Source organism: Mesoplodon mirus (assembly GCF_964341445.2).
Source record: "Mesoplodon mirus genome assembly, chromosome: 6".
In the NCBI taxonomy this organism is placed as follows: domain Eukaryota; kingdom Metazoa; phylum Chordata; class Mammalia; order Artiodactyla; family Ziphiidae; genus Mesoplodon; species Mesoplodon mirus.
This window is the reverse complement of record NC_138982.1, coordinates 134,746,909-134,763,785: the sequence shown is the minus strand read 5'-3', so window position 1 is coordinate 134,763,785 and position 16,877 is coordinate 134,746,909. Positions and strand designations below refer to the sequence as shown.

At 46.4% G+C, this 16,877-nt stretch overlaps 1 protein-coding gene across 2 annotated transcripts in view; it reads right to left on the bottom strand.

Annotated features, from left to right (window-relative positions):
* The window catches only part of EVA1C (eva-1 homolog C), an 87,502-nt gene extending 70,834 nt beyond the window's left edge, over window positions 1-16,668 (bottom strand). For both annotated transcript variants that reach the window (XM_082625718.1, XM_082625719.1), the window contains exon 1: window positions 15,770-16,668. In XM_082625718.1, the coding sequence (XP_082481844.1) occupies window positions 15,770-15,929 (160 nt within the window). In that variant the 5' untranslated portion in view covers window positions 15,930-16,668. The remainder of the gene's footprint in view (window positions 1-15,769) is intronic.
* Window positions 16,669-16,877: the final 209 nt, after the last annotated feature.

The window sequence follows — 16,877 nt, the reverse complement described above, 5'->3', positions numbered from 1 at the left end:
AGATTCCAATTCAATGAGCCTGGGGCGGAGCTCCAGACATCAGTATATTTGAAAGCACCCCCAAGGTGATTCTAGCATGAGCCCAGAGGAATAATAAACAGCCAGTTCAGCCCGTGGTATTACCAGGGGAGGGGAGAGTTCTGGGCTGGGGTCTTTCTGAACCCCTCACGTCTTCTCCTTTTTATTATTATCATCTTTTTGTATCGAACCTGGTCCCCAGCAATGAGAGCACTGAGTCCTAACCACTGGACCGCCAGGGAATTCCCTCATCTGTTCCTTTTGAGAGCTGATCCTGCGGGCAGCACAGTGACTCCAAACAGGAGCGGAGTCCTGAGTCCAATCTTGGTCCTGCCTCTAATAAGCTGGGAGACATCCTGGCAGATCCCTTACTGGTACCCAGCCTGTGTTCTCTCCGCTGTGGGCCAAGGTTAACCAAGAACAGCCTCTGGGAGAAATAAGCTTTCCAGGAGGAGGATGCACAGTTCAAAACCTCTTGCACCCCTGAGCCCCGATGCCCCGCAGTGGGTTTGCACAGGATGACAGCCTGAAATCCTTGTGATGTGCACGTGGCAGAAAGGGATGAAGGCGAGTAGGGCTGATCAACTTCCGGTATTGCTGGAAGGTTCTGTTAGAGTTTGGTGACTCCCGGCAGCCCTCTCCCTGTGCAAGGACAGAAACCTAGGAGGGTTCTCGGGAAAGGGCTTGGAGGAAGCGTGAGGACACCAATCCTCCACGCGGCAAGGAGGCAAGCTGGGGAGGCCAAGCTCCTGCCCAGCTGGCACCGGCCCCTTCACGAGGCAGCCTGACGGGGGCTCTGTGAGAAGATGCCCTCACCGAGAGCTGAGGCCTGAGGCTCCGCGCTGACCCCCTACCTCAACTCTGCCCAGCTCTAGACCTCTATAGACTTCCACGCGCTGCTCAACCTTCTACCACTGTGCTGCTCAGTATGGCGGCCCCGGGCCCCACGAGGCTACCGAGGACTTGAGGTGCAGCCAGTCTGAATTGAGACGTGCTTGTAAGTGTAAAATACACACAGCATTTCCAAGTCTTCATAAGCACAAAAGAACATAAACTATCTCATTAATCATTTTAAAAATACTTATTAGGGTGGAAATGATACTTTGGGTATATTGGGTTAAATAGAATTTCCTATGGAAATTCATTTCACCTCTTTTACTTTTTCGAATGTGGCTACTGGAATATTTAATATTACCTACATGGATTACATCATATTTCTATTGGACAGCTCTGTTTCTAAAGTCTGCCTATTATCCTTTCGTGACTTAATTCCTTGGTGATAATTGTATTAAAATCCAATCAAGGAAGGATTTAGTATGCAATGGCATCAGCCCTGGGCCCCGAATGCCCTGCAGTGAGAAATGCTTAACCCTTTCCCCCCTGGTTCTCAGGCTTCGGTGATTCCAGCAAATTCACTCTTCCCCAAAGCCAGTGGAAGTGCAAATATGGTCAGGTAAAGTCCATACCTCACAGCTTGCTGGAATAATGATGATGATGTAAATTTAAAACTAGTACTTAGCCCTGCAGTTTTAACCCAATCTGTGAGACTGAATCACAAACATTTGACATTCTTAACGTAAGACTCTCAGTATATCAGACTGCGTATACTCCACCTAATAATTTACCTTGCCAAAGAAAGAGAATACATAAGTGGGTAATGAAGATGAATGGTGCAGACTCTCATGAAAGACCCTGAGGCAGTGGCAAGTCACATTCCAGAAGGTTCCAGAAGGTTCCATGGAAGACTGTAGTTTGAGTTTGGTCCACATGTCACTGTTTGACTGCATTCTGAGGATGAAAGGCCCCTCACTTGTGTGTGTGTGTGTGTGTGTGTGCGCGTGCACATGCGTTTAGCTACACACACAGGAGCAAATAACTAAGACATTCCCTTTGGCCACACCTTCCTCACAGTAACAACCTGGGGCTGTGGAGAGTCATGGTGGGTTTATCTGTGTTCAGTTTCCCAGGACTGATCTTCTTGTCCATGGTCTGATTTTATCTTGGACCCAGCCTGGGGCAATCCATGCTGTGTATGGGGTCTACACGTTAAATTTCCCATTATAAAAAAAAAAAAAAAAAACCTTAAATTCAGTGACTGTCCAGGTCTTTAAGGGAGTTTTCTAGAAACCAGGAAGAAGGAAATAGAGTCTGTTTTGCTGAGGACTGGTGGCGTTGGAAGCAGGGAAAGTCACTCCCGTAACATGGACTGATGCCTGGTAACACTGTGAGAAATTTTCCCAGCCTAGAAGCTTACAACCTACTCATGGTTCAGCTGAATCCAATGGTTGAATAGAATCCCTTGGTTCTTTGTTTAAAAACACAGTATATAATCTTTATTAACACAGAGACATAGAGGCTAAATGTGTACTCTATATTAACATGTCTATGTGATGAAAAAAATCACTGTTCACTGTTTAATATGCTGGGAAGAAAACAACTAGGAAAGAGCATCTTCATAAAATGTTTTTTCCTGCTTATTTTTATAACATCTGTATCTGGAAGTAAATACAAATGCATGGAGCATTTGGGAAAATCAATAATGTCTCCAGGCCTACATTTTCAAAAGTGTATTGTTACAACAGAGACTCACAGACACAGAAAACAAACTTATGGTTACCAAGGGGAAAGGGAAGGGGACAGATAAATTGGGAATTTGGGATGAACAGATATACACTACTATATATAAAGTAGATAAACAACAAAGACCTACTATATAGCACAGGGAACTATATTCAATATCTTGTAATAACCTATAATGGAAAAGAATCTGAAAAAGAATATATATATACACACACATATATACATATATATACATAACTGAATCATTTTGCTGTACACCTGAAACAGTGTAAATCAACTACACCTCAATTAAAAAAGAAAAAAGTGATAATTTTTAAAAAGTGTATTGAAAAAAAGAGAAGATCTGGCAAGAAGATGCTCTGTATATGTGCATAAATACATATACACACACAGAGAGTCAAATAATCAAATATATATATATAGTCAAATATGTTTTTACTTTTATTGCAGGAAGTCATATTCATTTTAAAGACATACTGTACTTTGCTTAGGAATGTGGTGTCTTTTTATTAACATGGTGTCAAGGGAAGACGCTTCAATTTCTTAATATAAACGGATTCTGAACACTCAAGTTCTCTCACACCAAGATGGGCGGAAACGAGAAAAAGCAGCAAAGCCCTCCCATTGGACGGCATTCTTACATCACCCACTTTAAAATTAAATCTGAAACAAAGTTCTGACAGGCCTTCTATTTTCTTCACTGCCAAGAGCCACACAATAGACCTTTTTTTGGACAGAGCTCTTAAAATGCTTGGAGATTCAGAGTTACTGAGTCACGAAACTTTACAAACATTGCACACCCATTCCTGCTGGTGCCCCTGCCTGCTCTTTTGGAAACAATACTATATTTTCTCTGTGTTTGGCAGAAAGAAAGAAATATTTTAATTAGTGTTGCAACCTGTTTGAAAGAAGGGTGACAGAGAAAGGCAAGCTCTGACAGTGGTTGGCTGTCCGCCGGTCTGGTGGCCTCTGGGCAGGGGTTGTAGCTATCATTTCAGAGGAATCTGTTTGATTCTCCTTCTACTCAGTGTGGGCCCTACAATGATGCCCAGTCCCATGACCACAGAAGCTTCAAATGTGGCCTGATAAGGTGATAACATTCAGCTCAGAGGGGTGGGCAGGGTTGCACTGAAATAGCAATAGATGATTCATCCATGCAATTAACACTCTTAGAACCATCTTTGAACAGGTCTCTTTAGAGAGTATATAATAGGCGGCACAGATGGGGACACAACGTTGCACAGAAATGTCAGCGGGTGTATGTGCTGTCGGTCTGTGGATGCAAAGGTTGGGGGGCGTTAGACAGGGTGCAGGGAGAAGGGAAGCAGGAACAGAGGAGGAGGAAAGCAGAGGGAGGCAGTGAGACGAGCCAGGGAAAAGCAGATCTGAGCACGGTTTTCAAGACTTGCTCTCTTCCTTTTAAAAATTCAAATCAAATTGCCCCCCCTCATCCCTCCCCGCGCCTAGGATTGTTTCAGTGAAGTTGTGAAATAACTGAGAGGTGTTGCAAACACATCCTCACACTGTGAGCGAGCAAGCGACTTCAAGTCTAGACACCTCTGCATCCAGAGGGCTATTTTAGATTGACGTTAACGATGGCTAGTATTTGAGCTTGAAATGAGGAGGACAAAAGGGCCAAAGACATAGGCAAGTTCCATAGAGGAAGCTGGGTGTGAGGGGAGCCTGAAGAAAAATCTCCTGGATGAGAGCAGTGCCTGGATTGCCATGTCCTTGGCTTTGAGGAACTGACGACTTTTGGGCGGCTGCACAAGGCAAGCTGGCCTTGAAAAGAGCATTGTGGGGCTTCCCTGGTGGCACAGTGGTTGAGAGTCCGCCTGCCGATGCAGGGGACACGGGTTCGTGCCCCGGTCCGGGAAGATCCCACATGCCGCGGAGCGGCTGGGCCCGTGAGCCATGGCCGCTGAGCCTGCGCGTCCGCGGAGCCTGTGCTCCGCAATGGGAGAGGCCACAACTGTGAGAGGCCCGCGTACCACAAAAAAAAAAAAAAAAAAAAAAAAAAAAAGAGCATCGGGAACCACCTCTAGGTTTTCCAGACTCAACTGTGGTTTTTAAAAAATTTTCCCATCTTTTTGAGATTCCAAACTTGTAGAACATAAAGCCATGGCATGTTGTCTTGTCTGGCCCAGCATTCCTCAACCTCAGCATGAGGACGGAGGACCTGATCATTCCCTGCTGTGGTGGCCATCCTGTGCCTTGTAGGATGTTTAGCAGCATCCCTGGCTTCTACTCACTATATGCCAATAGTACCCTTAGTTGTGAAGAATCAAACTGCCTCCAGACATTGCCAAATATTCCTGGGGGGACAAAGTCTCCCTGGGTTGAGAATCACTGGTTTATTTCTTTACTTTTTTATTGAGATATAGCTGATGTACAGTATCGTGTTAGCTTCAGGTGCGCAGCACAGTGATTCAGTATTTTCGCCGACTACAATCCATTACAACTTATTACAAGATAATGGGTATAATTCCCAGTGCTATACAGCAACTGTTTGTTGCTTATCTATTTTATGGATAGCAGTTTGCATCTATTAATCCCATGCCCCTAACTTATCCCTCCCCCGCTTTCCTCTGTTCTTTGGTAACCATTGGTTTGTTTTCTAAGTCTGTGAGTCTGTTTCTGTTTTGTATATACATTCATTTGTATTATTTTTTAGATGCCATGTATAAGTAAATATCATATAGCATTTGTCTTTCTCTGTCTTATTTCACTAAGCATTGAGAATCACTGGTTTAGATTAAACATCAGGACAAGCTAAATTTTCCTTGAGTGAAGATAGCCATCTACTATAAGGACCACATGGCATTTTTGGTGAAGACTGACAACCCAAATAACCTGCCTTCAAGAGCCAGAAAGAAACGCAGAAGTCTGAGACAAGAGGAGACCTTTTTCCTCAAAGCACTGGTTTATGGCTTTAGGGATCCATAACACTATTTACACATAATCCTGGGGACAAAAATCTTGGAGCCCTTTGCTTAAAAAAAAAAAAAAAGTAAATCAGAAGAAAGGGGCCTTCACACTTAAACTGAGGCTTAAAGAGGCAAAACATAGAAGACCACAGGCTCCGTTCTGTAGAATTCTCCACAGCCTGCAGGACAGACTCCACACAGCAGGTCCTGCAGCACCAGGGCCTTTGAGGCCCCTTTTCATCCTGAGGCTGCAGATGGCACCTGAGTCTTTATATCCGGTCTGACTTGTCCACAAAGCATTTGGCATTGTTAGCTTTGGAAGGTGTGTTTAGGCCTCACAAAATAGAAGAAGGTGTTTAAAAACGACTGTCCCTTAATTTCACCGTCAAATGGACAGAAAAGAGGTGTGTGAGCCTGAACTTGAGTCAGTGTACATTTTTTAATAGAAAGGAGACTATAATTGCACTCCTTAAAGTGTATCCCTCAAAAGCTGTACAAATTGGCCTTCTAGATAAGATCGTGCGTTCTCATCTCCACCTGTCTCCCGCTGAACAAACAGAGAGGAGAAAGGGCTCTGTGACCCAGGTCTCTCTCGTTCCAGAGTACAGTACTACGATTGATTTATGATTTCTAAGCCTGAGACCTTCGGAAGCCGCCAAACATGAAAAGACGGAAAAATCTTCTAAGTCAAGAGTAAAAAGGGAAGGACTTGGTAGCAGAGCGCCCTTCTCAGACTCTGAAACACTACTCTGAAAGCTGTCATGAGTATGCGTCGCTCAGGCCCTCACAGACAAAAAGGGTTATTTTATCCAGATTATTCCCCCACATTGCAGGGGAAAAGGGACTCATTTGTAATCATCAAAGGAATGCTGACAGACTTGAAATGGGATTACATTCTATTATCCTCATCCGAATTAAAGATTTGTTTTGGAGATCATTCTTAGGTTTCTTCCTCCCTGCTCCTCCAACCCCAAATGAGGTGATTTGTATTCATGGGACATCTGAGGCAGACATGAAATCAGACAGTTTGCAAACATACATTTCAGAGTCAGTGGCCTGAGTTTTGAATTTTAATGTTGCCTGCTTCTCTGTGTATAGAAAACTTGACTCTCAGGTCGAAACTAACCCCAAGCATCGCTTCATTCCCTAACTTGTTAATGAAGGAGAAATTCATCTCCAGGAGCCTGAGTGAGCAAGTGATACAGGTGTCCTGAAATGCAGGTGTGAAAATGTAAAACCTAACCAGGAGCCTGAGTGAGCAAGTGATACAGGTGTCCTGAAATGCAGGTGTGAAAATGTAAAACCTATACATGGGCAGTGTCATCTGGTAGGTCTATGGATACACTACTAAACCCTCCATTCCAAGCTCTGTGCTTTGGATACCATTTTGAGAATGTGACCTTCCAAATCTGTTCTTCATCCCTCAAACTGCTTTGTTATCTGTGTGACTATGAAACCACTGAGAAAGAAGCTTTCTCAGGACAGAACTGACTCTTTAGAGTAGGCCTATATGATACCTAGCACAGCATCTGATACCTGAAAGACCTGAGAACATTTCTTGTTCTTTCATACAGACCTTCCACTGTGTCCTCACAAGGGAACTGATGCCCACCTGGTAAGGAGCACTGGGTACCCTCAGGATGAAAGTCATAAGTCAGTGTAAGAGTTCAACTGGGTCAAAAAGCTATCTCCTGATTTTAGCTGCCAAAAGGACAAGATATCTTAGAGAATATCTCTCTCAAGGCAAGGAAATGACACTCTCTAAGCAGGCAGACAGCAAAAAATATAGGTAAAATGCATTAGAAGTTATACCATTTCTTTGCTCATCATTTCTTTTCTTTATATCTCAAGCCTTCCTTCTAGACTCAGTGTCCTTCTTCAGGAAGTATATTCTTTAGTAATTCATTCAGTAAGGATTTATTAGTGGTAAACATGCCCTTATTTCACACTCACTCTTGAAGATAGTTTAGCTGGGTATATATCTGCACTGACAGTTTTTTTCCCCCAGAACCTGGAAAATATTTGACTGGCTTCTGGCTCTCACTGTTATGGGAAAGCCTTTATAGATGAAAATTTTTTTCTCTCTGATCGTTTTAAAACTGTCACTTTGTTTTAGCATTTTGTAGTTTTAATATGATAGGCATAAATTTATTTTTATTTATCTTGCTTGAGATGCTTGAATCTGAATCATTCATCAACTCTTGAAAACTGACTCTAAGGTATTATCACTTTGAGTGTTGCCTCTCCCTCATTTTCCCTATTCTCCCTTTCTGGAATACTGATCAGCTGTATGTTGAACCTTCATTCCATTATCCATGTCTTATAAACTTTTTTCCATATCTTTATCTCTTTTGTGGCATTCTGGATAATTTTCCCAGCTTTATTTTCCAGTTCACTATTTCTCTCTTCAGCTGCATCTAATCTACCCATCAAGCTTTGAACTTCAATGAATATATTTTTCATGTTAGTACATATATTTGATTCCTTAAAAAAATATGCCTGGGGCTTCCCTGGTGGTGCAGTGGTTGAGAATCCGCCTGCCGATGCAGGGGACACAGGTTCGTGCTCCGGTCCGGGAAGATCCCACATGCCACGGAGCGGCTAGGCCCGTGAGCCATGGCCGCTGAGCCTGCGCGTCCGGAGCCTGTGCTCCGCAACAGGAGAGGCCACAACAGGGAGAGGCCCGCGTACCACAAAAAAAAAAAGCCTGATCTTTCTTGATAGCCTTTCATTCTTTCTCCATGCTTTAGATTCTCTCTTTTATTTTTTTATGTTTTATATTCCCTATTTTATTTATTAAAAACTCTGTTGTTTTTGTTGCTGACTATTATTCATATAGTGTAATTTTGGATACTGTGTTCATAATCAGCAGAATTTTATCTATCAGAATCTGTGGGGCCTGTGTTGATGTTTCTATGCAGGGAGTATTTGTGTGTTTTTCCCAGGCACTCTGGGGCACTACTAACCTGGGACAACTTTCTTAGTTTCTCAGCTTGGGTTTCCTGGTAAAGGCAATGTGAATTCAAAACCCAGACTCTTGAAAAGGCAGACCTGTGGTTACATAGTCTCAACAGAGGTTATTTTTTCCTCCAATCCTGAACCTAAGCTGAGATGTTTCCTCGTCATCTTTCTTTACAAGAAGGCTGATTTGTTTTTCATGAATCTTTTTATGAGTGTTTAGCCCTTCCATGTCCTGGCCTTATAAGGAGATCTTTATTCCAATTTCTCACTTGACATTGGTCTAATGCCTTGTCTCCTGCCCTCATGTACCTATTAAATCCTGGTTATAAAGCTCATCAAAGGCCCCAGTGTAGCCATAGGGTTGGTGCCAGCAAAATTCTTCAGTTCTCTGATCCCTCTTCATTTTTGTTCCCTGGCTACTCCTTGCATTTAGTCACTCACTCATGCATTTAAAGGATGTTTGTTATGTTTTATTCACCAGCCCTAAGTGTTTTGTTGGGGAAATAATTCCAGAACACCAGTTCCACCATATTTCCAGAAATGAAATATAGATCCTATCCTGTAATCAGTTATTTGGGGCTGGATGGTGCTATCTATAGAGACGACATGGAATGGACAATACCTGTAAGTCCTGGGAAAGATTTGGATCTGGTATATTAAGAGATAAACATTACAGAAGTGGCACTGTTTTAAACAACTGGTCATTTATTTGTTTTAGTATTAGAGAAGCTGCCTGCATTCAAATCCCCAAAAGTTACTTAGCCTCTCTTGATGCTATTTCTTCAACTTATCATAGCAGTATTCCCTTCGTAGCGTTTTGAGGATTAAATGAGTTAATAAACATGAAGTCCTTAAAGCACTGTGTGGCACACAGTGCTTTATGTTCTTGATACACTACAGTATTTTTAACTACCTTCTCTTACTTGTGCTAAGGGAACCAAGTAAAGAATATACCCCTTACGATGGGTCAGAGTTTAAACTGAGATGGTGCACACATAGGGGCCAGCTAAGGGGTAGCAGAATTAGAGACCCCACAGGGAAAGAGAGAAGCTCAGAGAAAACAGATTAGAATCACTTGGTCAGCCACCCTCCCACCTGAGAGTCTCCTTCTATCGCTAAAATCTAGGTGACTCTAGGACTGATGTTATTCAGGGAAGCTATTTCCTTCCAGAAAGATACAAACACATCAGCCTCATTAAAATAGTGGCTGAGGGCTTCCCTGGTGGCACAGTGGTTACGAATCCGCCTGCCAGTGCAAGGGACATGGGTTCGAGCCCTGGCCTGGGAAGATCTCACATGCTGTGGAGCAACTAAACCTGTGCATCACAACTACTGAGCCTGAGCTCTAGAACCTGCAAGCCACAACTACTGAGCCCGAGTGCCACAACTACTGAAGCCTGCGTGCCTAGAGCCCATGCTCCGCAAGAGAAGCCATGACAATGAGAAGCCCGCGCACTGCAACGAAGAGTAGCCCCCACTCATTGCAACTAAAGAAAGCTCATGCACAGCAACGAAGACCCAACACAGCCATAAATAAATAAATAAATAAATTTTAAAAATAAAATAAAATAGTGGCCAAGTATCATAAAAGTTCAGAATGCCTTGCCCCTAGCTAGCTTCCACCTCCATTACTTAGCTTGAATGACAAGAGTGTGGATTTTTGAAACAAGACAGTTACGGGATTCACATCCTGCCTCTAAATTTTACTAGCAGTTGTTAACTAGGGTAGTGGGCATGGTAGGGGTAGGGCTGGGACACATGGGAGCAGATGTTCTTTCAGTGTATGTTATTTCCAAAGTGGTGCCTTTTCAAGAATTTTAAAGGTGCTGACAGGATGGCTGAGAAGACCACTGGTCTCCAAATTTTTTAAATCATGAACCCCATCAGTAAAAACATTTTGAGAACACATCTCCACTATATTACATTTAGAAATTATGTTATAAATCAGCTATACTTCAATAAAATAAATTTCAAAAAAAAGAGATTATGTACTGTTCTACTGTCAACTTGTATGGTTTTTTGTTTTTGTTTTTAGTTTTTGTTTTTGGCCACATGGCATGGCTTATGGGATCTTAGTTCCCTGACCAGGGATTAAACATGGGCCACGGCAGTGAAAGCACCAAGTCCTAACCACTGGACAGCCAGGGAACTCCCTCAACTTTATGTTAATTATAAGCAAAACATAACTTCTTTTTTAAAGATAGAAAAGAACGGAAGTTCTAACATTTTTCTCCTGTATCCACTAATCACCTTGTGCCTGTACCCACTATGGATGAATTGTGATGAGAAGATGTGGAAGGAAGGAATGGGAAAAGGTCAGTCTACTAAGAGGGCAACTGAGACCACCACGGTCAATCCAAGGACTATATAGAAAGGTTAAGCAAATTGTGGCACTTTTTCTCTGGCTTTGTCCCCCGCTCAGCACCCACACGGGCCAAGCCCCCCAGCCTGGCTCTACTCCTGGGCTGGAGTTAGGGTCTGCCTCTGCTGTGCCTCCTAGCTGGCAGGTCTTGGGCAAGTCACCTAACCTCTCTGAGGCTGGGTGAAGTGAGACTACTACTTACCTCACGGTGTTGCTATGAGGATGAAATCAGATAACCCTGTGCTCAATTAATTTTTATTCCCTTCCTTTCTGCTCCTTCCTTGAAACGGCTACTAGGCTGCCCTTTCCAATAAAGCGCCTGGGAGACCAAAGCCATCAATAACAGGACCACTCCCTTACCCAGACTCCTCTTCTGGGCTACAGAAAGAGCTGGGAGAACACTTTTCAAACGTTGTTACTTTCCATGGAAACAGACTAGCCCTTTGAGACACTTACTCTTCATCCCTCTTCTTCTGTGACAGCTGGACAACTCCTTCAGACATTTGCTTTGTTTTTTCTTTTGTTACGAGCTGGCTTTTCGCTCCAGAAGTTTTGAAAATGAAGACAATCCTGAATAAAAGGATGATGTGACCAAGGCATACTAGAAAGAAGAGCTGTGTGTGTGCACATAGGCACACGTGCATGTATGTGTAAGTGTGTGCATACGTGTGTGCTGGGATGCAGTGGCAAACTGAGAGCTGGGAAAAAACATCCTGGTCTCCCTGGTGGTGAGCCCTGGGGTGTGGGGGGGGGATGAAGGGAGATGCCGTCATGCCTGTAACCCCCTGGATGAACTGACACAAAGACAGGAGGCAGCCCTGCCCTCTGACACCAGAGCAGTGGTTCTCAACTCTGGCTGTGCACTAGAATTGCCTGGCGGCTTTGAAAAAGAGACCAATGTCTGGATCTCCCAGATCAATTAAATCAGAAGCCTTGAGTTGCTGCTACAGCATCCATACATTTGTTTAGACTCAAGCAGTTCTAGTGTGCAGCCAGGGTTGAGACTCACTGCCTCTCTGAACAGAACAGGAAGGTTCAACCTCTGCTAAATGGACAACTCCATCACGACCAAGTTCCCACCTCCGAGCCCCCAAGATCAACTGAAGGACCATTTTCCTACATTCTGAAATTCCTGACCAATGAAATAAGGAGCGAGGATGGGGCTTATGTGCTGGGCTGCAAATGATCTGATAACAAGCCCCACATCTTGTTTGCTCAGGCTACTGATTCCCCGGGGCGGGAGGTAGGACGTCAGCCCAGAGACCCACTTCTCTCGTGCAGCACCCTTTCTTTGAGGTCTGAAGACATGTGGGTACAAGGAAGGCCTTAAAAGCTGCTCCATTCCCCTTGTTTCTCACCTCCGTTCCTTTCTGCTTCCCACATTTACCACTACGTGCCCTAGGGTAAAACCAAACGTGTAAACATATGGTCATGACGACTTTGTCAAAAGTCAAGAGTTTTCTAGGAATCCAAGTGGGAACTTGATGAATTTTCCATCCTTTCCTTCCCTCTCTGCCCATCAGCCCATCCATCACTTTGAACTTGAGAAGAAAGAAAAGAAAGAAAAAAACAAAACAGAAGAGGGAGAAAGGGAAGAGCAGAAGGAGAAGACTGTGCCTGCTCTTGGCAAAGAGGAAAACCACCAAGAAAATGAACAAGACCTGGGGGACATGGCAAACTAAGTTCAGGGATGCGCTGAAACATCACGCTTTAAAGCAGGACCAAATGTAGAGGGTCCTTAGCGTTTTATGGCTGGAACCAAAATGGCACCCCTCCCTCCCCTCTGCCCTCATCCTGCCTTGTTCTTTGAACAAAGATGATGCTGACATTACATTTCTATTTAAAAAAAAATCAGTGATCAATTTGGACCTCTCAGGCTAAATCTTCAATTTGGGAATGCAGTCAAAAGAACAGAAGACCATCCCAGAGGAAAATGGATGAAAGCCAAGCACATTTGAGTTTGGGATTAAGGATCAGAGGCAGTAATTTTGCATGAACTGTTCTTGCCTTCCTGGGATGTGTTTTTAATGCAGTGATGATAGCCTTCCAGTGGCCGCTGGCAGCATCTCAATGTCTTCAGGGAGGAGAGGGAAGGGGGTGTTTAGGGAGCCTGTTTCGTAGCAGGCTTGGAGGTGATTAGCACAAGTCACGAGCATGGAGGCGGAGAAGGAGGCCCCGATGCAGCCTCTGGCTTATTAAGAGTGAGATCCGATGCTGGAATCCCTGGGGCAAAAAAAATCAATGACCCAGGAAAACTACACCAGCTGACAGCCTCAGAAAAAAGCTCAAGGAAGAGTTGCAAAGAAGAGAAAGGCTTAAGTAACTTTCCAAAACCCTGCACTGTTAATCTCCCTGGAGGCCCTATACGGTACAGACAATAGCTGGGACCCCTTTCATTCTGGCACTTTCTTTCCCCTGGATTCACCATCCTTCTTCCATCCCCTTCTTCACGAAGGTTGAAGGGGTCCCAAGTTCCCTCCACCCTCCCTCTGTCTGGCTTTTTCATGTTTCCTTGTTTAGAAAAACAAGCAAGTAACTGCATTGTCAAATGCTGTTCTCCAGCTCTCAGCTATTGCTGTCAGGCTCCGACAGGGAGGGTCCACTGTCTTTTTTCAGGCACTGGTTTCTACACACCCCTCCAAGTGCAGGAATAGGACCTCCTGTCCCCAGAAAAGCAGGCATCAGGCTTTGAGGCTACAGTGGGGGGGGGCGGGGGGTGTGTGTTGGAGTCACGTGATCAGGATCCACTGCTTCAACGAAAACATTCAACTGAACCCTCAGACTGTCATCTTTGGAGCTTAGGTGTTTTCCTCGACGCCGTATGTCACATGGTTAGGGGGTCCCTAAAGGTTCATTAAGTTTCCAATCAAATGAATCAACTTTGAAGACTTCATCTTTCTCCCTGAGCCTTTTCTAGTATTTCCCCGATGCCACACAAGATAGAATTTAGATCTAAACCTGAGTGTGTCTGTGGTTTCAGAGAAGCTTATTTTTCTTTTCTTCTTGCCAAAAGGCTCCCAGGCACTTTCTCCCTGGTCTTCACATCACTGAAGAGCAAGGCTGACCAGAGGAAACATGGGAACTCCTTGTGGATACACCTGGAAATATCACCACCGACCCAACACTGGCTCAGGGAGTTTTAAACCCTGGAATTTAGGTTCCCATCAAAAGCAGGAGAAAATTCCTTTTATTGTTTAGTCATTTAGAAAAACATGTATGAAAACATCCATTTCCCAGGGCAGAGCATCCCTGTTTGATAGCTCAAGTTCACCCTCTGGAACAGTTGCTCCGTATAGACAATTCCAAACTTGGGTGGTAACCTACAGACTGCTTCAAGGATTGCAACTGCTTCACTAAAGAAACAAACTCTAAGTGTCTTTAATCTATGAAAACAATCTAATGGTTACACCGCGATTTACCTAAAGCAATATCTGTTCAGCTACAATGATGTCACAAAAGAAGGGCTTGTTGGCTTTCAGTTCTTTCCTTAACAATATTCAGAGCTTGATGGTGGCTGAATTCAGAACTGCTTTCCATAGCTTAAACCAGCAAAGAGAGAACTTTTCTAGCAGCCAAGAAAGTTCTATTACCAAAAAAAAAAAAAGTCAATAGCACTTGATATTCAGCAGTTTCCCAGCACATTTACCGTAGCGCTCTGACCCTGTGGTGCTGGATTTTAAGGACCACAGTTTCCTTGCCAAATAGACATATCTTGGCTTCCTTTGCTAGGTGGAAACACTGCCTTGATATTAAATATTCAAAGCAAAGAAACTCTGACCCAAGGGCTCTCAGCTAACAATGACTTTCTCTGTAAGTAAACTAGAAACCCAACTCAGCTTCTGGTTGGCCAGTGTCCCCTGCCATGTACTAGTCTACTGCACGAATAGGGCTGAGGAACGACTCCTGTTTACCATGATTATTACCACAAAAGACCCTCAGGCAGGGATGCGGGAAGCCTGGACTTGGCAGAAGATGCTGGAGAAGGGGAAGAGTAGGATTCAGAGCTGCTTCCTGGGCAGGGCAGGGGCGAGGAAAGGGTGAAAGGCCTCCAACCTCGCCAGACGGAGACCCAGGTCCGATACAATTGCAAGGACGTTGTTACTCCAAGCAAGCGCGGCCGTAACGTAAGAATGCGGCTCCTATAGCCCTCGTCAACCCAGAAACTTCTCTCACTTTGCTGCGCCACACCTACAGCGCCAGAACTATCTGAGATCAGCTGCGGAAGCCTTGGTCGCAATCCCCCCCAAAGAAAAGCCTCATCCTTTACTGGGAGGGGGAAGTCGTTATTTTTTTGTTAAGGCGATAGGGGACGGGCAATGGGGGATGGAGGTGGGGGACGCTGGTGCCTTTTGGCGGTCAAGTCCTACCCCTCAGTCTCCTCTCTGTTCTGTAAGCTTCTACTCATCTTCTTACTGCATCTCCGCCAGACCTCCCATCCCCTTGGGCTTCCCTCGTGCCTGTGCGCAGACTTCAGATCAAGTGTCCTCTGGGCTGGATTCCTTACGTGGGCACCTGAGAGGCTGGCTGGGGCACACCCGGACTATGCGGAGAGCAAACCAAGTACAACGTGGACCACAACACGTGTTCCAACAGCGCTGAGCGCGGCACAGGGCTCAGTTTAAGGTATTTTAAGCCGACCCGCATCCATCGGAGTCGGGTCCCTGACCCTGGGAAATTGACGAGGAGGTCAACTCATTGAGGAAAAAACTCCAAATACCCTACCCACCCTTCCTTCTCGGGGGGCTCCCCTGCCACCACCCCACATGCGCAGCTACTGAATATGCTAAGGGCTCCTATTATCAGGCAAGAAAACTGGCTCTGAGCGCGCTCCAACTTTAAACCAACCCGGCCTTGCCCCCTCGGGCGCCTGCCCCCAACCGAGGGCTCACCTGGGCGCCCCGCGAGGGAGGTCGCTTCTTACCGGAGAAGTCCGTGAGCGCTGCGATCTCTTTGGAGCAAACCAGGACGGTGCAGTAGAAGAGGCGCAGGAGCTGCCCGGGAGGCTCTGCCTGCCTGCGGAGGCCGGGATGCTGTGCTGGCTGGGGCGCTGGCGGTGGGCGCGCGTGTCCCGGCAGGAGCATGGTGCGCGGCGCGACAGAGCGCGGGCGCGGGCCCGTGGCGCGCGGGGGGTCGCTGGGCGGAGGGCGGCGTCACATGGCAGGGCGAGTTGGTAGCCAGCGGCTCCGCGGCCCCCTGCCACCTCCTGGCCCAGGCTGCCAGAGCCTCCTCCCCGCCGCGGGCTAGCACCGGCTCCCCAGCAAAGAGGAGGGGGCGGAGAACTGGGGCGGGGCGAGGAGCCCCGGGAAGAGTCCGCGTGGTTTCCCCGAGAGGAAATCTCCGCTGCGGCCGCGCGGGAGGAAACGAGGGCGGGGGGCGAAGGGAAAGTGTAGCCTCAGGCGCCCAGGGCTGCGGAGGCCGATCCCTGGCGCGCTGCCCGCCGCGGAGGGCGCCCCCAACAGCGCGCCGAGGGTCGCGCAACTTTAGCGCCTTCCACGCCCGGGTTCCCGCCCCGGAGACGGCTCAGCGCCCCTGGCCTGGCCCGCGCTGGCCCCGTGCCAGCCTCGCCCTGGCCGCCTGTGGAGTGCGGCCGCCGGTGCCCGTGACGCACTTAGGAGCCAGAGCCGCGTTTGGAGCCCGGGAGCCCCGGGGTGGGGGCCGCGGGAAGGTGGGGTACTGGAGGTGTGGGACCGCAACACTGACGTCTCTGCGACCCAGCGCGCTCCACGTGCAGAATCACCAAGCACGCACAGTTATCCCCATTTCACAGAAGAGAAGACCGAGACCCGGAGCATTGCCCGACGCCAAAGCTTACGCAGCCAGGAGGGGAACCATCGCGGGGCTGGGGGGGAGTGGGGGGGGGTGAGGAGGGATGTGCATTGTACTGAAAACGGATCAGATGGCTCCAGAGCCGGTTTCTTTTCGCTGCGACTACGTTTCCTTTGGGTCCTGGTTGTCCGCCGCGCTCAGAGGATCTGACACTGGACCGGCACAAACAGCCGCCGAACGCAATAAATGGGCTTTGTTTTAAA